We start from the raw sequence: 27,471 nt of genomic DNA, 5'->3' as shown, positions 1-27,471 counted from the left end.
GTGCAGGAGAAATTCCTAGCAGTACAGCTTTCTTTTTTATAGGTATTACACCAACTCACACTCTTGCTAACTCTTATCAGAGTATTTTTCCCAAACCTTCAACAGAACTAGTGATATCAACCTTTGCTTTTTAATTTTTTTTCCAGTCTTGTAGATTAAAAAAAAAAAACCTTATTTACATTTACATTTTTAATGTTATACCTGATATTGAATCGCTGTTTGTGTATGTTGGCCATTTATTTTTCTTTGCCATCTGCCTGTTCATGTCCTTTGCCCATTTTTTCTGTTAGGTTTTTTTTTTTTTTTCTGATTTGTATGAGCTTTTGGTAAATTAAGGAAATTGGCCTTTTGTCTATCATATGTTGTAAATATTTTCTTTCAGTTTATTATTTGTTTTTGACTGCTATTTTCCCATAAGCAGTTTTACAGTTATATAGCCAGATTTTTCAGTATAAAAGTATTCTCTATATACTTTAATTTGAACTTCCTTTTGTTTTTAATTGTTTATGTATACGCTTTTAAATTTATGGTGGCTCCATCCATTGATCATTCAGAATGAAGATAAATCCTTTCTGAAATTATGACATAAATGAAAATGATACTTAGAGTTTTCCAGAAAGACTTCTGTTCCGAAATGCAAGAAAACCTGTGTATATATCTTCAATTAGTTTATTGATCTTTTGATCAAATATTCCTTTTCTAAGATAAACATCTATAGGGGTTTTAGGGAATAGTTTGCAAAAACTAAAGCAAAAAATCCTTTAGGTTGTGAAGCATTTCATGGATTCATTGGCTAGTTGCCCCAAGGCTTTGCAGCAGCTCAGAGTCCTTTCTACCAAATCTACTTTAGAGAAGCTTTTTTTTTTTTTTTTTTTAGAGTCCCTTCTGTAATTACATGTGTCCACTGCCCCAGCTGCTCCTTAATCGCTCTGTTTGCCTTCAGTGAAAATGGTTCCTTTCCTCCCTAGAGACCTTTAAATAAAAGATCTGTGTATCTGTGTGTGTGTTGGGGGAACAGGAGGAGGATGAAGGGATAGGGAACTATTTTTTTTTTTTGTTATTTTTTTCTTTTCTAATTTGCTGCCTCTATTTGAGGTGGGGATATAGGTGGCCAACCTGAATTAATTTGATAGCTTTGTGATGACAAAGGATAAAGGAAGGTTTGGGGTTGCTTCAATCAGTGGTTTAGAATGGCTTAACACGGCTTAGTCGACTGCCTTCAGAGGCCTGTGATGCTCTGATGTATGAGGACTCCATAGTCTCCTGAACGGAGGCAAAAATAATAACGTCCTAAGAGACCAGATCGCAGGCAGTGTTTCAAAAAAATAAGTCTAGTTATCAGTTTTTTCCACATACTCTTTTTGTTTCCATGTTTCCTTCTCTAACTTCTGGCCTCACCATCACATGCACAAAATGCTTATTACCCTAACGTCAGGAGTAAGAGTAATGAGTCTCCAGAGTGCAGCAGTACTACCAAACAAAATCCACCAGAGCTTCTGGAGGCCAGCGAGCCCAGCTTCTTGATAGTGGGAGAATGCCTTTGGCTGCGGGATGAATAGTGACCAGGACATTGACAAAACAAGTTCATCCTCCCCTTTCCGTCCTGGAGTCCTGCTTCACCAACACCAGCAGCTGATCGAAGACAATATTGATGAAGATGACTTAGAGATGCATATTTTCAAACCCTCTTTAGCTGATCAAGCGCAAGTCTTCAGCAGCCATATAGTGTGTCCTTTGCTTTGTTGGAGTATTCTCTCCAACAGGCACGTGGGGGCAGACACATTTTTGACCACAAAAACTGCTTTAGGCTAATGCCATCCAAAAATAAATATGATGCAATATATATTAAAAGTTTTCAAATTGAGCACGTCCTTTGACTTAGAAATTCCATCAGGCATTGGTTCTAAAGAATAGCAGGCAAGGGTATAAAGATGCATACCCTGGAAAATCCATTGAGCATTAGGCCTATATTTTAAGAGCATGGACCCTGGGGTCAGACAGCCTAGGTTCAAGTCTTGCCCCTATTTCTTGGGAGTTGTGTCCCTTTGTGCATGTCACTCAGCTTCTTGGCCTCATTTGTAAGAGGGACTGATAATTGTCCCTACCTCATAGGGTCTGTACTATAATGAGAAATAAATGAGTTAATATGTGGGGCGCCTGGGTGGCTCAGTTGGTTAAATGTTCAACTTCAGCTCAGGTCATGATCTCACAGTTCATGAGTTTGAGCCCCGCATTGGACTTTGTGCTAACAGCTCAGAGCTTGGGCCCGCTTTGGATTCTGTGTCTGCCTCTCTTTCTGCCCCTCCTAGCACTCTGTTTCTCTCTCTCTCTTAAAAATAAATAAACATAAATAAATAAATAAATATCTAAATATGCTTAGAATGGTTTCTGGCACATAGTGTTTGTTACTAATAATAGAAACATTGGATATAGCTTATATATTCATTAATTTAATAAAACAAGATGTAGTATGTTTTAAAGATAGTCACATATTAAAAGAAAAGCAGTTAGGTTACATAATAATGTATTTACTAGGGATACTGAGTAGTTATATACCAAAAAGTTAACTAAAGTTATTTTTTTGGTGCTGGAATAATTGACTACATTTTGTCTTATGGATCATTGCTATTTTCTAAATTTTCTACAAAGGAAATGTGTAATAAAAATTGTCCTTTTAACCCCTGCATAAGATTAATAATGGCTAACACTTACTGAGACCTTACTATACACACAAACACACACACACATGCATATATATGTATGTATACGTGTGTGTTTGTATGTATCACACATTCATTATTTACAGTAACCTTAAGAGGCAGATGTCATGATTATCATCTCCATTTAACAGATTTAGAGACTGAAGCACAGAGAGATGAAGTAATTTACCTAAAGTGAGCTGTAAAGGTGGAATTTGAACCCGGGCTGTCTGACTCAGGGCCTGTGTTTTTAGGTTAGGTTCTCTCTTTGTATGATTTTACTACAGAGGAGCACTGAACTGCAGTGCCCGCAGCAATAACCTAGTTGCATACAAGTCTAAAGGAACAAAGTGTCACTCCTTCCTTGAATCTTTGTCTCTGTTGCCAGCTAGTAGATAAATGGGGGGGGAGGGGGGGGTTCAGATTTCCAGCCTTCCTCTTACTTGTCTTGCTTAGTAAATGTATATCAGATGATGTAGTAAAATTGACCTTTCTGTGTATCCCTTCAAAAAAGTGCATTGATTTACATTGTGTTAACCAAACTGGAAATGTATTTTAAAAAATAGCAAACTGAAATGGTATAAGTAGCATAGATGTTTTTCTCTATCATATTACTCATTCTGAATGCAACTGTTGGGTAGCCTGAATGAGTCTTCTAACTTCTTTGAGAGTGCAGAAGAGGGAAAGAAGTGACCTTGGGCCCTGCCCATACCTAAGAGTTAATATATTGAGTTCCAATAGCAATAAAGTGTAGAGCAGACTTGTCCCTTTGGTTCAGAGTACATAATTACCAAAGATCAAAGGCATCCCGAGGAACAATGGATTTTCAGCAGTTGCTTGTTTTGTTCTAGAATTTCCCTTGTAATTCAGTCAGGTAAGTTATAATTGATGGATTTTTGTATTTCTTTTAAGAAATGAAAATTGAAATGTTTCAACATCATAATCTTATGTTAGAAAATAATAGCTCAAACCTAGTGGCTGGGACCACGGGATCTATTTTTGAAAATGGTCTGCCTTTATCGCTTAATAACTGACCTGATAATTTACTAGCACACAAGGCTGGTTGATTAAGGCCTTCAAGACTAGCGTATTGCTGGATAGCACTACCAATCATGAATCCTTGAGACTGTAAAATACTACACGTTAGTCAGTGCATTACTCAGAGGCAACTAATTACATTTGGGGAGCTCATTACAACATTAGACAGTCTCTGAAATCCAGAAGGAATAGCCAGTCTCAGTCCTGATAAATTGCCACCCTAGTTCTCCCAGAATTCTGCTGGGAATTGGGATTTGCTGTTGTCACCTGTGCTAAGAAGCCATTCTTGGTCTTTTCCCAGAAGAGGCTGAACTTCCTGAGAGGTCCTAGAAGCCAGAAAAGGGATTTTTCTCTCTCTGCCTTGCCATTGCCTGGCAAAACTAATACAACCCATCAGTGAGAGGATCTGTTCACCAGTGGGCCAGTCTGGCTGCATCTTGTACTAGTGGGTCATCTTGGCAGTTAGGGAGGTGGTAGTATATAGTTTACCCAGGCATCTCCCTGGCGCCCTTCCTTCCCACTGCCTTCCTGAGGATGCAGCTTGGTATGGAGAGGTGGCACAGGGACTTGGTCCTGGCCAGGATTTGTCCCCCACAAGGCTTGAACAGATCAGCTTTGACTTCTTCAGTAGTAGAATAGTGAGATAAATATCTGCTTTACAGAGTTGTCAAGATAAACAGATACAAAGAATAGAAAACATCTCCTAAAGGGTCTTGTGTTATTATTGTGAGGATAATTATTATTAGAATCTCAAAGGATTTAGATTATTCATATTTTCCTCAACTCAGAAATGTGAGTTGGCTCTGGGTTCTAGACCTGAGAGTCACCAACTGTGTTGGAGTTGAGAGATAAGGTCAAATAAAGTTGTATCCCTGGATCTATTTTCCAAAAGCATATGGAACATTATCATTTTTTTAATCCTCTCTTTCTTCTTCCCACTTCTTCTCTTTTGCATCTTTCACTCTCTTTCACTTCCCCATGCAATCCATGGAATGTTTCCATTATTACTATTTCAGAACTATGTATTTTTGTCAGAAATGAATTCATATTAATTTTTGTGCCACACATCATGTTTCTAGCTACACACTGAACTGTAGTCTGTACTCAAAATGGAATGTAATTTTTGTAAACTAATGAACAATCCCCCCACCGCCCCCTGCCCCGCACAAGAAAAACTTCACATATCAGTATAATCCAGTTTCCATCACTGTCACTGTGAACTTTCTTCATTCTGTTTGGAAATGTTCCATTTCTGCTTTTTGTTAGGGTTGTGCTCTTAATAGAAAAGCAGCAGCTGGAGTCAGAGAGTCGCTGATCAGATAGTGACAGTTCAAGCAGTTATCTGGGTCCAGGCTTTCTTCCCAAAGGCTTCTCACTGGCTGATTCTCTCCAGACCCTAGCGTGCCAGATTCAAGTATGGCTAGCTGACTGCAGAAGCCCAAAGATAAACTCTCCCGGAAAAACTCCTTTGGGACTGACAAGTCTGCTTTTTCATTCTGCCTGAAGTTTGGGCCTGGCTTGTTGATGTCGTCGAGGAGTGCCCGACACACAGGCAGAGGCGTGCGTCTCTGCCCCGACCTCGGGTCACTGTTGACAATCAGCTGGGTGACGGGTGTCTTTGTGAAACCGGCTTCACCGCGCTTCTGAGCTGTGTTTGTGAAATGATGTCGATGTACTTGTCTTGTTTGCCTTGAGGACAAGGCTGGGAGCCTAGAAGCTCTGGAATCCTCCACCTGCTGAGCTCTAGTGTGCACGCACCCCGGGAGCCAGGACTGGAGAGGCTGGATGCTGGCCAGCACACTCTCAGGTTTCCTTTCCTTCATGCCTCTGTCTCACTCCCCTGTTGTTTTCCAGGTAGCGAAGCTGACTTTAGCTCCTCGAGCAGCACGGGCAGCATCTCCGCTCCTGAGGTCCATATGTCTGCCGCGGGAAGCAAGCGGGCCTCCTTTTCACGCAAGTAGGCACTGTCTCCTGCTCTGTAATTACTAAGATGCTCTACACAGGTGACTCACCTATACTCTGTGTTTCTATGGAACCATCTGGATTACTGTCCGTTCATGATTTTGTTATTATTCAGTGAGTAGGTTTTGTTTATTATAACGGTTCGAAATCAGAACTTTCCCCTTACCAACTGTGGTCACAGGACTTGGCCAACGTGTGTCTCCCCAGTGGCTGTCTCTCATCTGGCCCTTGGCTGTGTGTCCATTCATCCTTCTTTCCCTTCCCTTTCCCTCGCTCACTGTGTACCCAACTGGTATCCACCTCCTACCTGCCCTCCGTCATGACTCTGTTGTCTCTTGGCTGTGAAGCCTCTGACTTCACCCTTTATTTCCTCCAGCTGAGTGTTGTCTTTTTTCTCTTTGTGAGAGAAACATAGTGACCCCCGACTACTCCCAGCATTCACTAGAGGTCGGGGGTGAAAAAAGAATAAAGTTAATGGGCATGGGAGGCCACCACCATAAGAGGCATTAGATCAGAATAGCTAAGTACATGGGCTCTGGAACCAGGCTGCCTGGTTCAAATACCAGCTCCACAACCTGTACACTCTGTAGCCTTGAGCAAGTTGCTTAACTTCTCTGTACCTCAGTTTTCTCATCTGTAAAATAGGACTATAGTTATACCCACATCATAGGGTTTATTAGGATTAAATTAGTCAACACACATATAGTGTGGCTTCAGTGCTTAACACATACCATGCATCAACAGATGTTCACCATGGACACTATTTGGGTTGGGAGAATAGAGGAACTGTGGGAAATCATGACCCACCATTCACATTTAGAGACAAAGGTCATAAGCCATGGGACTGTTACCTTCTGTCAGTGACTTTATTCATTCAACAAGTATTAATTGAGCATCTCCTATGAGACAGATTCTGGAGATATGCCAGTAAATAAAGCTCCATGGAAATTATATTCATCTAATAGGGAAAAAAAGACAATAAATACATAAATAATAGAATTATTTTTATTTTCATTTTATTTTCATTTCTTTTAGAATTATTTTTAAAAACACAGAGAGAAATGATATTGAGAGGAATGGGATACGTGGTACGTTTTAAATAGGCTGGTTCCAGGACAGCTCTGTGAGAAGGGGAGCCCTGAGCCAGGGACCCGAATGAGTCAATGGCGTGAGCGGCAACACACTTGGAGGTGATTTGTCTTTAGACTTTGGGCAAGTCACTGGACTGTCCTGGGCCACAGTATCCAAGTTTGTAAAAAGAGCATTGGATCACATAATTTTGAAGGTCTCTTTGTGGAGAAAAACTGGCTAATTTCTAGAAACTTGCATTCCCAGGAATCAGCAAGCAAATATTTTCCATTCCTCTCGGGTGAGTAGAACGTTTATCTGATGTTTATAAAGGGAACTGAGACCCTCTCTGGTGTAGTTTTATTGTCAAAAACAAAGCTGAAGCCAGGCAGACAAACAGAAGAGTGAAATCCACAGTGAAAAAACACAATTGTTCTATCCTCAAACACAATCTGTTTTGGAAATAAAGTGCCTCTGGGATCACAGAACATGAATATAAACATTCTCAGTGTAAATCAGATGTGGCTGGCTCTGAGAATAAACCAGTTATTTAATCCATTCAAGAAAATTAGCACATATCATGGTACAAGGTATCAAAGAGCAGAGAGCAAAAGAAAAAAGAAATGGCCTGTGGAAGAGGCCAGTTTTATTAAGCATTTCAAACGAGTTTGTGTTTGTGGTTAATTTCCAAGGTAATGTCAACAATACTGAGTGACTTAGAGAAAATGGTCTAGTCCAGAATCCATGGTTTCTCCAAGGGACTAAAAATTGACATGTTAAACATAAAATAGCTAAATAGAATAATGTGCAAATCAGATGCAGGCATCATAGATGGAAAATTGGAATCGACAATGTTCTATCTGTTATCCTCACTTGGTTTTTCTTTTTATCTGACCCAGGCACAGAGCAGTCAGTAGATTTCTGTGAGGGGATACGTTGGGCATCTCACGTAGGATTTGTGTTCTGTAGGACCATGCGGTGAGAACAGCTCCCCTAGATGGGCCAGGTATCCATGCCAGACTTTATCATAGCTTATGATCCTTTTAAATGGCTTGTTCCTCCTGTAATAAATGGGTTTTCTCTGTGGAGAATTAGCTCCTGGGAGGAAGGCAAGCAGGAACATTTGGTAACGGGGTGGGAGAAATAAACAAGTGGAGGTGGTAAGAATATTTTTGACAGGGCATTTTAAAAACAAAACTTAAAAGATTTACAAATGATCTCTTCTTACCGAAGGCCAACATGGCAGACATTTCTGAAGAATTCTCTGTCTTAAACTAAAATCCTAATCTGATCAGACGCAGATAGAAATGAGAAGGAAAAAAAGTCTGGAATGTGAAGTCAGAGAAACGTAGCCTTTATAAAATTTAGCCTCCATTATTTATTAGGTATGTGAGCCAGAGCCCCGAGACTTACTGTTCTGGAAAATGGGTTAATAGTGGCTTGTACATCACTGAGTTAAATGAGCTAATATGTGAGTGTTTAACATGGTGTTCAGAATTTAGTAAAAGGGTCATAAGTGGACTTTAGTCATTAGTGGTAAAAATAATACTAGTGGACATGATGATGAAGATGATGATGGTGGTGATGATGATCATATTAGTTTGCTCAGGCTGCCGGCACAAAATATCACAGACTGGAGTCTTATAACAGGAATTTACCTTTCCACAATTCTGGAGGCTAGAAGTCCAAGATCAAGGTGTCAGCAGGATTGGCTTCTTCGGAAGCCTTTCTCTTTGGCTTATAAAAGTTCCTCTTGTCTCTGTTTCTTCCACATAACCTTTCTCTGTGCCTGTGTCCAAGTTTTCTCTTCTTATAATGACACTAGTCAAACTGGATTAGGATTTAATTGAATTTAATTACCTTTCTTTAAAGTCCTGTTTCCAAAAACAGCCACGTTCTTAGGTACTGGGGGTTAGGACTTCAACATTATGAATTTAGGGGGTGGACACGATCTAGGTCATAACAGTGATCATGGTGATGATGATGATGGTAATGTTACCCTGAAGTAAAGGACAATGTTGAGGGGGGAGTGGATTGAAATTCACCTGGGCCCCTTATGAGGTTCCCTTCTTCCCTTCTCCCTTTTTCTCACTTTCCATTTACAGCATTCAGGTATGCACGAAGTGGGCAGGGTCAGCAGAATTCTGTCTCCTCTTTGTAGAGGGCATCCTTCTTGTCCACCACACCAAGGTATTTAGGGTGGGCTGAAGAAGGTATCATTGAGTTTGACTGCTCATGGCGGTGACAAATATGGAACCCCAGCCTCTCCTTTGAAAATATTTTGCAATGACTTTGTACCCATATGTGCTAGCATTTGAACTGAACTAAATGTAAAGAGCAAGACTAATATATTTATTTAAAGGAGCTCTTCCATTTTTAAAAAATGTTTCTTTTTAAGAGAGAGAGCGCGTAAGCAAGGGAGGGACAGAAAGAGAGGGAGGGAGACCAAAGATCTGAGAGTGTAGACCCCGATGGGAACATGAACTCAAGAACCGTGAGATCATGACCTGAGCTGAAGTCAGTTGTTTAACCAACTGAGTGACCCAGGCGCCCCCAAGACTGATATTTTTAAGCATGTAGTTTCTTTTTTAACAAAGTTAGCTATTATAGTCTGGTAACTCATTTCCTGAAATATATTTGAAGATCTTATTGTACTATAGTAATGTTTAATACTTGAAGACATTTTGCTTTATTCAGTATTACAGATGAGTTCTTAAAAATTCCCATCTAACTTAATTTGTATCTTAATGACTGCATTGTAGTAAAAGGTCAGTGTTGAATTCTTTAGGCAATAACCACATACATAGTCAGTACCTAATATACCTGCTTACAAGGTCCAAACAATATATTCTGTTTGTGTAAAGTAGGAAGGAGACATTTTTGTTGCGTTCAAAAATCTGTATTTAAATCCTAGTTTGGTTGTGTGTTCTTGGACCAGATTTTTCCCTGAAATTCAGTCACTTCACATAACTGAATACTTCACGTATTTCACGTACTATAACTGAAAGGTAATAATTATACCAGCTTTACAGTATGATGCTCAAAATCAATGTAAAACTGTGTGCATCATAAAGCGTCTGTGCTAGGGCACAGAAGCTCATTGGTAAAGGTCAACTCAGAAGAGAATTCCCCAGGTCAAAATTAGGGCTACCTCCTTACTGTCTCTCCTGACTTGTAGTGGGGAATTCTGCGTATTTCTCGTGGTCACGTTGAGAAATAGGCCGGTTGGAGTAGACTCGGAAGTGAAGTGTGGAGAAGCAGACGCAAGCCAGAGCCCGTCTGTGTTCTTTTCTGCTGCTCAGCCCAGCACCACTGGGCTGCTGAGTTGGCTTGTCACAAAGCCATCAGCCCATCTGTTCCATATAAAGTGTCCCCTTCTCACGAAGAGGAGGCAGAGTCCATTTGGATGATTTCAAAAGGAAAGAACTTTTTAACTTTAGAATTTGGTGATGTTTCATTTATGTGTGATTTACTGGGTTGACAGCTAGTTGAAACTATATTTGATTTTGAAGAAGTGTGGTTTTGGAGCCAAGTATACCCACACGCACACTCACATTTACACACGTTTCTCATTGAGAGGTGTCAGTTGCATTCAGCTGTAAATCAGAATTGCAAAGAGGGGATTGTCAAAAAGCAGTACTTGTGGATGAAAAGTATCTTGTTCTCTTTTGTTTTCTTGTAATGTCATCAAGAAATATTTCTGACACGGAACTGTTGTCCTATTTAAGTAATTTCAGCATTCTCAAGATGCTTCCTTACATAGTGGGTGTCAAATCTCTGGAATGAGATTAATAGGGAAGTCCAAACAAGTTTTTCCTGTAATAATATCCTACAGCTGAATTGCCCTTAACATCTTATTAAATGCACTCACATGCATTCTTTGATTTGATTTTCACATCGACTCTGTGAGGACGGCAGAAGAAGGTTTCTATAGGTCCCCATATATTAAGGAGCTCACCTGCTCAAGTTCCTAAAAGTGGTATTGCTAAGGCTCAAACCCAAATTATCCATTTAGCTGTCGTTTAGGGAGCATCTAGCATGTGCCATTAAGTCCTGGGGATATTAAACAACAGTCTGCACCCTCAGAAGGCCCTAGTCTAGTGGGAAGGACAAACAAGTGTGAGGTTGCGAAGCCATATGATAAACCCCAGGATGGAAGTTGGCACAGAGTACTAGAGAGCATCAAGGAGCCACATGTATACAAGCCTAGGGAAGAAAGAATCCAGAGAAAGCTGCTTGGAGTGGATTCCCATCAGTCTCAAAGTTGTAAGTATCCCGAGGCTTAGGGTAGGGAGCAGGAGAGCATTCTAGGCAGAGAAAATTCTAAGTTGAGAAACATAAAGATGATGGAGAACATGGATCGTCAGGAAACTGTAAGTTGTTTGGAATTCTGCAATACAGAGGGAGGCGGGAGGAGTGGCAGACGATGGGTTGGTTGGATGGGGAGGTAGGACTGGTCTTCCTGGGGCACTGGGGAGCCATTGAATGGCTTTGAGGACAGTGATATCCAGTTCCATTTTAGAAAGGCCACTCCAGCCACTCCTTGCTGAAGGGTCAAGATAACAGGCCATGGGATGAAGAGAGAGCTGTTAAAACATTTCAGCAGTTAAATGATAAAGGTTATGTTAAGTCATTGGGATGGAAAGAAAATAGGTGGTTAAAACTGTAGGCGTGATACACTTACATGAGCTGTTTATCTGTCCTCTTTTCTCTTCCTCCTTTACGGGGGAAACCTGTGTTCCCTGATCCTCCAAATGAACCACCCTCATTTTCTTCCGGCAGCATGAACCAAACCCAGACATTTTAAAGCTGAAACAGGTGTACTGGAGCGAAAACCACAGCTTCAAAACAGCCTCTAAAGTGAACCTAAACCAAATCAGTATTTGACATGGTTTGTGTTCTTAACAGGCATTTGGGATTAATTCAAAACAAGCTTTATGGTTAGAAACTATTTGAAAGAACAGCAGAGGATGAGGTTGCTTGTGCTAAAGCCAGAAGGAAAGAAAATGTCAGGCAGGTGGGAACAAGGCTGTCCCTAAGGACAGTAATTATATTGCCCCTCTCAACTCGAAGCTTGGATTTCCTTAGCAGTAACTGGCTTTTAGCAGGAGTAAAGTATTAGCATTTGAGCCCCAGTAGCCCCAAGCATTTTAACTTTTTTCATGCTTTTTCTCCCAGCCGAGGTCCCCATGGGCGGAGTAATGGAGGCTCATCTTACAAGTCTGGCAACAGCCCACCCTCCCCACGGGAGAAGGACTTCCTGTCCATGCTGTGCAGGAATCAGCTGAGTCCCGTTAACATCCATCCCAGCTACGCACCTTCTTCCCCAAGTAGTAGCAACTCCGGCTCCTACAAAGGAAGTGACTGCAGCCCAGTCATGAGGTAAGTGCTGTTCATCTCCCAGTTCACGGGGCTTAGTTTGTCCTACTTGGTAAGTTTTATTTAAAAAAAAAACTTTTAAAAGGTGGGGGAGGGATTACTTGGGTGGCTCGGTTAAGCATCCAACTCTTGGTCTCGGCTCAGGTCATGATTTCAAGGGTTCATGAGTTCAAGTCCCACATCGGGCTACACGCACTCAGTGCAGAGCCTGCTTGGGATTCTCTCTCTCTGTGTTTCTCTCTCTGCCTATCTCTTTCTGTCCCTCCCCTGCTCACGCTCTCTCTCAGAATAAATAAAATTTAAAAAAATTTAAAAACTTAAAAAAAAAAATGTATGGAACTCTTGAGCTCCTGCCTTATTTTGTAGAAAGTCACTTCTCCTTCCTTCCCACACTCAGCTGATCCTTCAAGGGTAGCTGCAGAAAGAGCATAAACCCCGATTTCTGGCCAGGCTCGGCAGCCCCGGGGAGGGACTGGATAGGGAAGGAAAGTGGCACCGTGGCAGTGGGAGGGTCCCCAGAACAGGAAAGAATCATTCACGTGATCATTCAAATACCAGGTATCTGTTGAGTGCCATGCTGTGCCAGGGACCGTGTAAAGCACTGGGAGTAGGACAGTGGACCCTCCGCGGGGACGGTCCCTGTGCCAACTGCCCAGACGATACCAAAGACATTGCTCATCTAGTGACAAAGACACGTTAAGGCTTCTCTGCCTCATCTAGTGACAAAGACACGTTAAGGCTTCTCTGCCTGTTGCTGCTGTTTGTAAGGGGTCAGGAGGGGGTCCAACTCAGTCTGGACAGATCAGAGGAAATGACGTTGAAATGAAATCTGAAAGTCAAGCAAGGAATGAATTAGTCCCTGGCGGGCACGAGGTTGCAGGAGAAAGGACCTGCACAACCAAAGGGGCCACACAGGGGGACTGAGGGTTAGGAGGCGGACGGAGTGCAGGTTCAGCGGGAGCAGGCCGAGGCTTGTGGCCAGGACTGGCTCCAGAGTTGGGGAGGGAGCTGCTGGCCCTCCCGCCGCGGCCTACTTCCCTCTGGGAGGCCATGCTCCTCAGTGAGCTGTCCTCCAGCCGCGATGCCCAGCGCTCGGCCAGGTCTGAGAGGGCCCCACGTTCCAGCTCAGGAAGATTTCTTCAACACCGGGCATCTCTCTTACAAAACACACACTCTAGTGACAGTGGAGTGGCCTTTTCCCTTTGGAATATGGAAACTTTCCACCAAATCAGCACACTCCTGCCAGGGATGGATTTCGGAGCCGTCTAAATTCAGCTAATAACAATCGGGCTGTTTAGGCAGTGCCACATCCTGTGGAAAGTCAGGCCTTCTTGCTCTGGGTCCTTCCCTACCACCCCCGCCCCCACTCATTGTCTTCTAACAGTGCGTTACTCGGAACCCGCAGGCAGGCCTGCGCACAATCATGCATTATTTTGTATGAGGTCATTCTTAAGCCATAGAAACTCCTCTCTCCACTGTGTCCATGCTCTCCACAAACACCCTCCCCACACTCTCCGAGTGATGAGCAGTCCTAGGAACGGCAGGTACGTTACAACCCCCTTCCCAAGTGAATCGTGCATCATTGAGGTGTCTGACCCCAGTACCCAGTGGCCGTTCCTTCACAGCTGTGCCTTCATTTTTCTTTTTATAGAAAAAGTAACATTTCATTGCTTGGATTGTTTCAGGCGGTCTGGAAGGTACATGTCCTGTGGTGAAAACCATGGTGTCAAACCCCCAAACCCAGAGCAATATTTGACTCCCCTTCAGCAAAAAGAGGTTACAGTGAGACACCTGAAGACCAAGCTGAAGGAATCGGAGCGCCGGCTTCATGAAAGGTGAATCTGCATTCCTTGCACACTGAACTAAGGATGGTTTCTTTTTCCATAAAATGAAATACAAACCCACACTGTAGAGAAATAGAAAAAAAGAAAAGTGTTTTCATTTTTCTCACATTCCTGAAATCAGTCTTTGAAAAGAGCCATTTCCTATTCCTCCATGATTTGGCTGCTTTAGGAGCACAGGGGACCCCCTCAGGTTCTAGCGGACCCTCTGCTTCTTCTGGGGGTGTACAGCTCGGACATGAAGAGTTGGGTGTGTGCATGGCTATTTTTAAATGGCAGGAACAATCCCATACTTCCAGTACTAAGGGTCACACCCAGGGCCCCAGTTAAGTCCTGTTTATCTCTCTGAGAGCGTGGACAGCCGTGTGCATTGTGATTCCTGTAAGCTATTTCTGTGCCGAAGGAAGAGGTTCATTATTCTTGGCTAAGTGTTAAGGTAAAAAACAAAAACCAAAAAAACAGCCCATGCTTAAGAGATCTTATCTCAGAGGGAAAAGACCTTGGACATCTTGGGGCAGGCCAGATTTTCTGCTTCATGATTTTCCCCCAGAACCTTTTGGGATAGACGAACAGAGCTGTGACCAGGGTGGCTGAGAGCTCAGGACAAGGGTAGCAGGAGTCAGACCTTACTTTCTGGAAGTCTTTGTTTATGACTTGAGGAATCTCTGGGAAGTTTTGAGCAGTCACGGCAGGGAAGCATGGGAAGGCAACGAAACTGGAGAATACTCAGGTCTCAACTTAGAGAAGCAAAATTAACAACATCTTTTCATGAAAATAGGATCCCAACCGCCTGGTTTTCATATCTGCTGAGAATATGAGAACTTGTATTTACATTCAAGAAGAATAATACATTCAAGAAGAAATTATCAGGAAGAATCGTCAACAATTCCTAGTGGGTCCACTAGCATTTTCCCGAGGAGAGAGGGAATAATCGACTTTCCACAGAGTCCTTCCAACATGCAACATTTTAAAATTCAAAAAAAAATTCAAATTATTATTGGAATGTGATCAAAAACAATTCTGCAAGGCTAAAACTTAACCAGTTTTCCTTCTGTCTTTGATCGGTAATTAGAAGTGAAATGAACTTTCCTTCCACAAAGTGTAGACATAAGAAAAAGGTGGTCTGTGGACATTTATAAAAGTGGGTTGAAAACCTCTAATACGTTCTATGAACAAAATTTCAAATATTGAGTACTAAATAGAGGTTAATGCTTATCCTACCCGCACTGCCTGACAGATAGCACTCAGAAAGAAAAAAAACAACAACAACGGACAATAGTCACATTTTTTATTCTGGTTCTAGTAACTATTATCATTTTTGCTATTTTGTCATTAAGGGGGGGGGCAGTTCCTGGTTAATACCTGTGAGAGAGAAAAATCAAAACCGATTTAACCTCCGTGTTTCAAGGGGATTCTGTGCCTCAGAATCCCCGGCCTCGGGCTGGAAGGTGACCTGTCTTCTCCCCGCAGGGAAAGCGAGATCGTGGAGCTGAAGTCGCAGCTGGCCCGCATGAGGGAAGACTGGATTGAAGAAGAGTGCCACCGCGTGGAGGCCCAGCTGGCCCTGAAGGAAGCCCGGAAGGAGATCAAGCAGCTCAAACAGGTCATCGAAACCATGAGGAGCAGCTTGGCTGATAAAGATAAAGGCATTCAGAAATACTTTGTGGACATAAACATTCAAAACAAGAAGCTGGAGTCCCTCCTGCAGAGCATGGAGATGGCGCACAGCGGCTCGCTGAGGGATGAGCTGTGCCTGGACTTCCCGTGCGATTCCCCGGACAACAGCTTCCCCCTCGGCACCCCTTTTGGCAAGATGGCCGACGGGCTGTCTGTGGAGGAGCAGGGCGCCGAGGAAGGCGCCGCCGCCGGCGCGGACGACGGCACCGCCGTGTCGGGCGGGATGGTGACGGCCGCCCCGGCAGAGGCGGGCGACGCGGAGCTTCTTCCCCCCGCCCCCGCGGCGGAGGCCCTCGGCGGCCGCCCCCTGGCGGCGGGTCGGGAGGAGGGCAGGGCGGCGGTGGAGCGGGCCGTGCAGACCGACGTGGTGCCCTACAGCCCCGCGGTCTCGGAGCTCATTCAGCACGTGCTGCAGCTCCGCGACCCCTGGCCCTCGAGCTCTGCGTCGCCCGATGGCTCCGGGGCCGACTCGACAGAAAGCCTCCCCGAGTCCGTGTCTGCGTTCGTGGTGGATTTAACGCCGAGAAACCCCAACTCGGCCATCCTTCTGTCTCCCGTGGAGACCCCCTGCGCCGCGGCGGGTCCGGAAGCGCCCGCGGCCCGCCTCATGAGGGAGCTGGATTTCGCGGGCCCCGCCGAGGAGAGGCCGGACGGCGTGGCCCCGCCGGCTCGCGGCGGCGGCGGGACGCAGTACTGGAGCCGCAGCTTCCTGGTGGATCTCCTGGCCGTGGCCGCGCCGGTGGTCCCCACCGTGCTGTGGGCGTTCAGTACTCAGAGAGGGGGCACGGATCCCGTGTACAACATCGGAGCCTTGCTCCGGGGCTGCTGCGTGGTCGCCCTGCGTTCGCTCCGCCGCACCGCCTTCCACATCACAACCTGAGTACGAGTCGCCGTCGCCGTGTGCCAGCCTGTCCCGTGTGGCGTCGTGCCCCGTGGAGAAACCGCAGGTCGACCTGTGGCGGTCTCCAGTTTGCTCCTCGGTGTTCGATTTGCACTATATTTAGTTGAAGCCTGTTCCCTGTTGAAAAACCGGAGGTGTCTTCAAAGGCATGGAGACCTGGTTCCAGTCGATGCCCCGCCGGTGGTAGAGAAAGCATGCTCCTGACCCTGCCGTGTCGTCTGAGGTCCCCGTTCTTAGCCTAGCGGTTCAGGAAGAGAAAACGCAGAGTTTGCACTTTTCAAGACAGCTTCTGTAAGGCTGGCATGTTAGCTCCTTGCTTTGCTTTGTACCGTTTTAAAATGTGTAATTGTTACAGCATTCCAATGGTCTTGTGCACAGCAGGGGACTGTAACCAAAAATAAAACTGTACTTGTGTAATTGGTTTGAAGAAGTCTTGAATAGCTCCTTAGTGTCTTACTTGGGGTTGATAAGGTTTGAGTGTTTGCAGTTTTTTTTTTACTAAATGTAGCTCCAGAGTCGTAAAATGGGCTTGTTTGTTCCTAAACCTGTTAATTGATGAGACTGTATGTAAGTTTACAATGTATTAACTTATTTTTTGCTTACTATATAGTGTTTTATTGGAAATTGTAACCACACACTTGAGCATGATGAGAATAAAGATTAGTGTTTCCATTTAAATAAATGTTTTATCCTCCTGTAAAATAATTATCTGTGTGCTTTATATGGTAAGAAAGACTAAATGGAGAGATCCTTTCTTCTTTATCAGTAGGGGTCTATAAATAATGTACTTGACTTGGGAAATGAGAAGGAGGGAAAACAATTATTAAAGGAAAGTGAGGATTTCCTTCTTTGTCTTTTAAAAAGCATTGTTTCTGAAAGTAGCTTTGATTGCTCTGAAATTATTGATAGATTTGTTTGTTCATATATTTATTCACTAAGATGTGTTGAGTATTTTCAAAAGACTGTTGGTTTTTTTAAGCACGTTAGGAATGCAAAGAGGGAGAACGTGCTAGCACCTCACACTTCCTCCCCTTGGAATGATAAGGTGAAGTTGGGTGGCTGGGAAGGATGAGATAATATTTGATCTCTATTACTTTGCTTGTTCTTTGTGAGGTGGGATATGTTCTACTTTACAGACAAGGGAGCTAAACGTAGAAGAGGTCAAGTGCTCACAACTTCATGGTTAATCTCTAGAAGCCAGGATTTCAAGTGCCTGCAAAGCAAATGGTTTTTTCTACTTTGCCATAAAGAGAAGAGAATATCCTAAATTCTCACCCAGACTCTCTTCTTCCATAGCACTTAGCACCTTTAAACATACTATATTTTGACAGTCTATGTTTTGACTATTACCCACTTCCTCCACTGAAATATTGAGTCTCTGAGGCAGGGATCTGTGTTCTGTTTTGTTCACAGATGTATGTCAAGAACGTAGAACAGTATGCATAGTAGGGGTTCTAAAAATAGCTGTTGAATGAATGAATTCACCCAACAAATACTTCTGAGTGCTGGACACTTCACTGGATCAGTCAGCAATACTGAAGGGGACAGGTAAGGTTTCTGCCATCAGGGAGCTTAGGTTCTGTCTGTGTAAGACATAGAACATGCCAACAAATGAAGAAAATCATTTTAATGGTAAGTACTTCCAAGTAAACAAAGTGTTTTGACCAAAAGTAACAGGGATAAAGGCAAGGAACAAATCTCTGAAGAAATAAAATTAATACTAATGTATTAAAAAGAGCCAACTAAGTGCAGATATGGGGGTAAATTGTTGCAAAACAAAAGCAAAAGCTCTGAGTCAGAAAGGGGCTGGGCATGTGATGGGGCATCAAGGCCAGAGTGGTTAGAGCAGAGGAAGAAGTGGGTAAGTGAGCGACTGGAGAAGTGGAGAGGAAGCTGGTTCATATGGGGGCATGTAAACCATGTTAGGGTTGGTTCGAAATCATTCCCAGTGCAATGAGAAATATGAACAGACATTAAACAGGACAATGATATAATCTGGGCTTCTTTCTTTTCCTTCCTTCCTTCCTTCCTTCCTTCCTTCCTTCCTTCCTTCCTTCCTTCCTTCCTTCCTTCCTTTCTTTTTTTTTAACTATGGCTGCTATGTGCTGAAGGCATTGTAAATAGGCAGGAGTGGAAGCAGGGAGACCAGTGAAATAGTCTAGATGAGTTATTATGACAACTTGGAGGTGGAAGTGGATATAGAGACTAAGTTGAATAGATACAACTTAGAACTGAGGTGATTTGCAGAGAGATCACATGTCAGTAGGGGAAGTGGTAGAGTTTAAAGAAGAGAGAAATTAAGGATGACTCTGGAGCACCTAGGCCAATGGTAGTGCCATTTACTGAGAATGGAAAGAGAAACACATGAGGGAGGATAAATTTGAGATGTCTATTAAATATCTATGTGGAAACGTCAAGTACATACTTTCATAAACGACTGTGAAAATTACAGGAGTCATCAGGGCTGGAGTTATAAAATTGGGGTTCTTCGGCATTTACGTACTATTTAAAGTGATGGGATGGACAAAATCATCTGGAATGTAAGGAAGGAAAGAAGGCCAAAGACTGAGTCCTAGGATACGTCCACAATCAGGTAGAGGATAGAGAACCAACAAACTGGTCTGAGAAGAGGCAGCCCGAAAGTAGGAGAAAAGCCATGTGAAGGTAGCAATGGGAAAAACCAAGAGAGGAGAGCAGTTCAAGAGTGGAATGGTCAACTACAGAAATCTAACCAAGAAGTTGAGTAACAGAACAGATACATGCCCACTGGCTTTGTCAAAAATCTTAGTGACTGTATGGATCATTTTCTTTGAAGAAATAGAAGATTGAAGTAGGTTGGAAAATGAATGGAATAGAGAAAGTAGAAATCAATGTGAGCTGCTAATTTTTAAAGTAATTTTTACTATCAAAAAGAGTAGGGAAGTCAGTGGTAGTTACAAAGGGGATTGGAATTACAAGTATTTGTTTTATTTTTCAGTATTCAGAGGAGATAGTACATGTTTGTATGCTTTTGGTACTTGAGAAATGGAGAAAAAGAAATTGATAACCTAGGAGAGGAAGGATTAAGTGAAGGAGAAGATAAGAAGGGATAGGACATAGGGCAAGCATGTGGACGGAGGTGGTTTGTCTCTGGTAGGGCATTTCTTCTACTGGAATAGACACGTGCCTGAGGGCACACATGGGTACTTAGCACACCATAGAGGAACTTGGCCGAAATGGAAGGGAAACTATTTCTGGTGGAAAATAATTGGAAGTGTCCCAAAATAATGAGCCATGCTGACTCAAATCCCTTCCTGCAGTCCAGCCTAGACCAATACCTAGATGCTGTTACGTTCCTTACAGTCCCTCCCTATGTTTTTTTTTAGTCATCACTAAATTAAAGCATTTTTATCCTCAGAAAAATTATAAACTTGTTTCTGGTATCCACTGTTGCTACAGAAACTAATATAACAAACTCAGCACTGTTCATCAATTCAAGATGGATGGGAAAATGGGCTCTGGTGAAGAATTCTCCATGAACCACAAATATTTATGTTGATTATCATATTGGAGGCAGCTGATCACGAACAGTGACTTGTCATAATGATGACAATTTATTGTCATAATGATCTGTGTCCCTCTTTAAGTAAACCAAAAGATTCAAACAAAATTACCTTATCTGAAACATTGGACACTGAGTATCCTGTCCACACTGAAACAAATGTGTGCAAAGGTGAAACAGGAGATCCTGGGCCAGTTCTGTTTTTCTTTTCCTTGTCCTCTCTCTCCCCACCCTTCCTCCCCTTCTTCAGAGTTTCAGTCTGTATAGTCTGTGGAAAATTACTGCTTTTATTCAGAACAGTCTCTCACAAATGAGTCCCTTGGAGTAAATAAAAGATGGAACATAGCTTGCCTTTCGGAAGCCCAAGGCGTTGGCTGGTTTTGTGGACAGGATGATCTGATCTCATAGAAAGAAGTACTCAAAGTTGCTTTCAGTAATTGTGTGCCTGTGATGAACAAATAGGCAGGAAAATGGAAAACGAAGAACAATTCTACTCTATTGAACAAATTGCTGTCCCATCAAAGCAAATGTTAAACATTTCCTACAGTTATGTGTGCAAACATTCCAATTTATAAGAAAAGAGTTTTTCCCAAAGGGATATGCTGACCTTTCCAAGTTGAGCTGTTCAGAAAGGGGGAAAAATGCATTACACTCAGATGCCAAGCGTTTCTGACATTTGTGGCAGGAGAGAAAGGAAGTCTGTGATTTGAATCTATCATAGATCCTGCCTAAGTAGTGGCTGGGTCTGATATGTTTTTCTCTTGAGGACTTCATTTTAAAAGGTTTAGGGGTAGTTCTAATTTCCATTTTGGCTCGGTGAGCACTTCTAATTCTACCACTTTTATACTCAGCAAAATTCATTTCTTCCCAATCTTACCAGGCGAAGTGGCACAATGAAGCAGTAACCTAGGAAATTAACAAGCAAATCTTGAAAGTATGTCAAACTCTCAGTTGTTCCAAACAAAAACAGAAAGTCCACATAGAGGAGCGTATGGGTAGCTCAGTCGGTTAAGCAGCCGCATTCGGCTCAGGTCATGATCTCGCAGTTTGTGGGTTCAAGCCCGCGTCAGGCTTTGTTCTGACAGCTAGTTCAGAGCCTGGAGCCTGTTTCAGGTTCTGTGTGTGTGTCTCTCTCTCTGACCTTCCCCTGCTCGTGCTCTCTCTCTCAGAAATAAATAAATAAAAAGCATTAAAGAAAAAAAAAGTCCATATAGAATAAAACAGGTATATATCAGGTAATGTTTTTAAATCACTGGAAGACACAATGTGCTGTGACTGCTGATTCTCTTGCAGTCACAATGGCTGTGACAACTAATAGTTACAATAATTCCAAAGAATTCTTAAAATCGCAAAAAGATTTAAATGTTACTCCAGAGAGTTGGTATTAAAAGATGTGAATACATCAGTAAGTGTTTAAGTTTTGTAAAAGGTGAGGCTCTTTTTTTTCAAGTTTATTTATTTTGAGAGAGAGTGCACATGAGTGGGGGAGGGACAGAGAAAAAGAGAGAGAACCCCAAGAAGTCTCCACACTGTCAGTGCTGAGCCTGAGGTGGCCCTTGAACCCACGAACCATGAGATCATGACCTGAGCCCAATTGGATGCTTAACTGAGCCACCCAGGTACCCCAAAAGGTGCTCTTTTAAAAAATCTTTCAACGTAAAAATCCCATTCAGGAGTCACATAAAAGTGAAGTTGGGGCACAAGACACCCGGCCCGCAGCCCTGCCATCTGCCTTTCCCTACCTCCACCCCCCCCCGCCCCCACTTCCCCGCCCAGCGGTCTCATTATCACTTCTGAGAATAGCTAGAAAAACAGTTCACTAAATACCGGGTGCTTTGAAAACTTCCAGTTCATGTAAGAGCTCCTGTGAGGGTGCCTCTCAGTTCCCTGCACTAGTAGTCTGGGAAATGCTAAAGGGCTTCATCCTCTACTACTTCATTTGAAACAAATGAACGCTTCGTGGAGATTCTTTCTTCCTTCCTTCCTATTTAGTTATTAATGTACATCCAAGTTAGTTAGCATATAGTGCAATAATGATTTCAGGAGAAGATTCCAGTGATTCATTCCCTATGTATAACACCCAGTGCTCATCCCAACAAGTGTCTTCCTCAATGCTCCTTACCCATTTAGCCCATATCCCCACCTACAACCCTCATTTTGTTCTCTGTATTTATGAGTCTCCTATGTTTTGTTCCCCTCCCTGTTTTTATATTATTTTTGCTTTCCTTCCCTTATGTTCATCTGTTTTGTATCTTAAATTCCACACATGAGTAAAGTCATATGATATTTGTCTTTCTCTGACTTATTTCGCTTAGATAATATCCTCTAGTTCCATCCACATAGTTACAAATGGCAAGATTTCATTCTTTTTTTTTTTTTAATGTTTTATTTATTTCTAGGAGAGAGAGAGACAGCGTGAGCAGGGGAGGGTCAGAGAGAGAGGGAGTCACAGACTGAAACAGGCTCCAGGCTCTGAGCTGGCAGTCAGCACAGAGCCCGACGCGGGGCTCGAACCCACGAACCGCGAGATCATGACCTAAGCGAAAGTCTGACGCTTAACCGACTAAGCCACCCAGGCGCCCCAGCAAGATTTCATTCTTTTTGATTACCGAGTAATACTCCATTGTGTGTGTGTGTTCATCTGTCAATGGACATTTGGGCTCTTCCCACACTTTGGCTATTGTCAATAGCGCTGCTATAAACATTGGGGTGCATGTGCCCCTTCAGAACAGCACACCTGTAACCCTTGAATAAATACCTAGTAGTGCAATTGCTGGGTTGTATGGTAGTTCTATTTTTAACTTTTTGCGGAAACTCCATACTATTTTCCAGAGTGGCTACACCAGTTTGCATTTCCACCAGCAGTGCAGAAGAGATCCTCTTTCTCTGCATCCTTGCCAACATCTGTTGTTGCCTGAGTTGTTAATTTTAGCCATTTTGACTGGTGTGCGCTGGTATCTCATTGTGGCTTTGATTTGTATTCCCCTGATGATGAACGATGTTGAACATTTTTTAATGTGTCTGTTAGCCATCTGGAACACTTCTTTGGAGAAGTGTCTGTTCATGTCTTTTGCCCATTTATTCACTGGCTTATTTGTTTTTTGTGTGTTGAGTTTGATAAGTTCTTTTTAGATTTTCGATATTAACCCTTTATCTGACATGTCATTTGCAAATATCTTCTCCCATTCTATTATTTGCCTTTTAGTTCTGCTGATTGTTTCCTTCACTGTGCAGCTTTGTATCTTGATGAGGTCTCAAGAGTTCATTTTTGCCTTTGTTTCCCTTGCCTCCAGAGATATGTTGAATAAGAAGTTGCTGTGGCTGAGGTCAGAGGTTTTTGCCTGCTTTCTCCTCTAGAATGTTGATGGCTTCCTGTCTTATGTTTAGGTCTTTCATCTATTTTGAGTTTATTTTTGTGTATGGTGTAAGAAAGTGGTAAAGGTTCATTCTTCTGCATGTTGTTGTCCAGTTTTCCCAATACCATTTGTTTTTTGAAGAGACTGTTTTTCTTCCATTGGATATTCTTTCCTGCTTTGCCAAAGATTAGTTGCTCATATGTTTGTGGGTCCATTCCCGAGTTATTTATTCTGTTCCATTGATCTAAGTGTCTGTTTTTGTGCCAGTACCACACTGTCTTGATGACTGCAGTTTATAATACATCTTGAAGTCCAGGACTGTGATACCTCCAGCTTTGGTTTTCTTTTTCAGGATTGCTTTGGCTATTTGGGGTCTTTTCTGGTTCCATAAAAATTTTAGGATTGTTTGTTCTAGCTCTGTGAAGAATGCTGGTGTTATTTTGATAAGTATTGCATTGAATATGTAGATTGCTTTGGATAGCATCAACATTTCAACAGTATTTTTTCTTCTGATCCATGAGCATGGAATACTTTTCCATTTTTGCGTGTCTTCTTTAATTTTTTTCATAAGCTCTCTATATTCAGTGTATAGATTTTTCACCTCTTTGGTTAGGTTATTCCTAGGTATTTTAATGGTTTTTGGTGCAATTGTAAATGGGATCGATTCCTTAATTTCTTTTTCTGTTGCTTCATTATTGGTGTATAGAAATGCAACAGATTCCTGTGCATTGATTTTATATTCTGTGGCTTTGCTGAATTCCTGGATTAGTTCTAGCATTTTTTTTTTTTTGGTGGAATCTTTTGGATTTTCCATATAGAGTATCATGTCGTCTGTGAAGAGTGAAAGTTTGACTTCCTCCTTGCTGATTCAGATGCCTTTTATTCCTTTGTGTTGTCTGATTGCTGAGGCTAGAACTTGTGGAGAGATTTTCTAATCTTTTCTCATACATGTTTGTTTGGTTCTGTCACTCCCAGTACTGAGGCCATAAAAGCATCTGGGACCATGATGATGCAGAATGATTCTGACTGCAATGATTTTTTTTTTTAAATATTTTTTTTTTATTTATTTCTAGGAGAGAGAGAGAGACAGCGTGAACAGGGGAGGGTCAGAGAGAGAGGGAGACACAGACTGTGAAACAGGCTCCAGGCTCCGAGCTGGCAGTCAGCACAGAGCCTGAGGCGGGGCTCGAACCCACAAACCGCGAGATCATGACCTAAGCGAAAGTCGGACGCTTAACCGACTAAGCCACCCAGGCGCCCCATTTTTTTTTTTTTTTTTTTTTTTAGTTCATTGGCCTGTATGCCAACTTTAATGGTATTTGGGAAAATGTTATGGGGAGAAATCGCACATTTGTGTCCTGTTTCTACTGATTTCTGAGTTACTGTCTTTTTTTATACCAATTTTTTCTGTGAATTCTAACCAATATGAAAATCCTGTGATTGTACAGAAACCACGCTATCTCAAGAAGCAGTCATACTTTTCATTTTAGTTCAACCACACTCAGAACCAGCCCCACAGCTGGCTCCCTTTTATACTTTTAGAAGCAGGCATCCTGCTCCCTGCTCCCCACTGCCCTAGAGTTCCTCGCCATGGTGATCTTCTCTAACACACTTTCAGGGATAGTTTCACTTTCATTCCCTGAAGCTGTCATTTTTGGTCAAAGTGATTTTAAATAACTTTGAAAAATTACATTTTTGCTAGAGTAGAACTGTAATGAACTGGAGTATGAAAACTATTAACAACTACAATGTTTCCCCAATTTGATGGTGTGGTAAAGCCCTCCTTCCCCTTCCTTGCAATCAAATAGCTCACAGAGTTTGAAATGGTTTGCCAGCCTTACTTTCTACAGTAAACAATAGGTACTGGCATTTTAAACTGACCCTTAATTCTTCTGAACCAGCACATTATTTCTGGCTTGTTGGTTATATATAGAAAATGAACAATAACAGTCTTAATAATGTTCACATCTCCCACTGAAAGTAATATAGAAAAAAGTTTTAAAACTAATCATCCATTTAGTTATTTTGTGTGTGTGTGTGTGTGAGAGAGAGAGAGAGAGAGCAAGAGCGCATGAAGGCAAGCAGAGGAGGGACAGAGAGAGAGAGGGAGAAGGAATCCCAAGCAGTCTCTGTGCTGTCAGTGCAGAGCCCGACACAGGGCGTGATCCCACAAACTATGAGATCGTGACCAGAGCCGAAATTAGTAAGAGTTGGGTGCTTAACTGACTGAGCCACCCAGGCACCCCTCACCCATGTACTTATCTTACTCCATAAGGGTTCCTTCTAATCAAGATAGATAGGCAATTACAAGATTCAGATGTACTGTGAAGCTTCAAAAAGAAATAAAAAGCACCTGTATTTTTGTGTACTTTAAACTTAAACAATTAAATATATCTATATCCTTATGCACATCTTATTTCATTTACCATTACAAAAAAAATATTTTAAAAATTTGTTTCACAGGTCAATATATCTAATGATAATGATATTTTCTCCATAAAATAGGTAAGCACTGATTTTATTTAGGAATAATCAACAGGTTTGGAAATTGCCTTGATGTGTAAATGAAGGAGTGACTATTTTAACAAATGAAACTGATTTGGGGAAAAAGTTATTATCTTATAATGAGCCAAACTGACACAGAAACCATGATTTCTCTCAATATACCACCAACCAAGGAGTATGTCCCTTAAATTTCCTATGCACAGAAATGATTTTTTCTGTGCCATTTATACTCTCAACCAGATCCTAAAGATACATGCTAAGAAGATAACTGGACAAGGCCATGGACACATTTTGTAGCAGGAAAGCCTAGGGGTACAGCACTGGTCTACATATGCATAAGACCTGTGACCTTGCCCTCATTAGAATAATGACCCAATCAAGTGACTTAATTGGCTTAGTTTTACAACTGTGTGAATATGAACCATATTTCATTTTGCCTGGTTATAATATCTGACCCAAGTAAACTGGGAATGCAGTCATAATGGTACTGGTCCTCAATTACAGTTGTTATTTATATGAAAATAAAAGCCAAGCTAATTTCCTTATTTATTAAAGATGTTCTTAGGAAACAAAAACAGGTATTATCTGTTATAACTTGTAACATCATTTTCATTGAGAACTAGAAAGGAAATTCTAATGGCAAACTTTGGCAGCTGGTAGTTTCCAGTGAAGAGGCCTTGGAAATCAGTCCACACACAATAAATGACGAGTAAACACTAAGGTAATCTGCTCTCAAAGCTTGCTATTTTCCTATTATTCAAACATACAACTGACTTTCCAAGCTTTGGTTTCTTCATATGTGAAATGGGGTAATGTCTACCTCACTAGATTGTGAGAAGTCATTGATATAATTAGATTCTCAGTGCTGAACACATAAAGCTTTTCCTTTCCTAACTAAACTTGTAGTTCACCATCAAAGTGTATAAAGATTATTATGGCAAGATCAGTCAACTTCTCCCACCGGCCGCAACAAGGAGCTGCCAGTAGTGTACAGTAGAATGTGGAAAGTGTACAGGGCCTCGCAACTACCACTTGCTGAGTGTTTATTTATGTGCCAGGCACTATCATGAACACTTACAGTCTCAGCGCGTAAAGCCACCAGTTCCATTTAAGTGGTTTGCAAACTCAGGCAATTTGTTTAATCACCATTTCTATAGCTCTGAGAATTCTGAGCTGTCAGAATTGCTGCAATCAGATCAATAGATAGCAAAGCATTAATATCCATGGAAGTTCCTGGAAGGGAAGGCTGCAATTACCCTGGTTGGCCACAGACTGGTAGTGACAGTTTATTTTGAGAGACAGAGAGAGAGAGAGAACAAGCAGGGGAGGAGCAGCGAGAGAGGGAAAGCGAGAATCCCAAGCAAGCTCTGTGCCGTCAGCGCTCTAACATGAAGCTCAAACTCATGAACTGTGAGATCACGACCTGAGCTGAAATCAAAATTTTACGCTTAACCAGGCAACCCTCTAGTGAAAGTTTCTGTGTGAAAGATCCTGCTGGTGGATT

At 42.2% G+C, this 27,471-nt stretch overlaps 1 protein-coding gene across 3 annotated transcripts in view; it reads left to right on the top strand.

Annotated features, from left to right (window-relative positions):
• SYBU (syntabulin) overlaps positions 1–17,265 on the top strand; it is a 76,590-nt gene extending 59,325 nt beyond the window's left edge. For all 3 annotated transcript variants that reach the window (XM_039254397.1, XM_039254395.1, XM_039254396.1), the window contains 4 exons: positions 5,592–5,694; positions 11,946–12,149; positions 13,832–13,981; positions 15,458–17,265. In XM_039254397.1, coding sequence (XP_039110328.1) covers positions 5,592–5,694; positions 11,946–12,149; positions 13,832–13,981; positions 15,458–16,544 — 1,544 coding nt within the window. In that variant the 3' untranslated portion in view covers positions 16,545–17,265. The remainder of the gene's footprint in view (positions 1–5,591; positions 5,695–11,945; positions 12,150–13,831; positions 13,982–15,457) is intronic.
• Positions 17,266–27,471: the final 10,206 nt, after the last annotated feature.

The sequence above is a fragment of the Hyaena hyaena genome, unplaced genomic scaffold (assembly GCF_003009895.1).
Source record: "Hyaena hyaena isolate Hyena2069 unplaced genomic scaffold, ASM300989v1 scaffold_482, whole genome shotgun sequence".
Lineage (NCBI taxonomy): Eukaryota > Metazoa > Chordata > Mammalia > Carnivora > Hyaenidae > Hyaena > Hyaena hyaena.
Note: the sequence above shows the minus strand (reverse complement) of the source record. Positions and strands in the feature narration are given on the sequence as shown.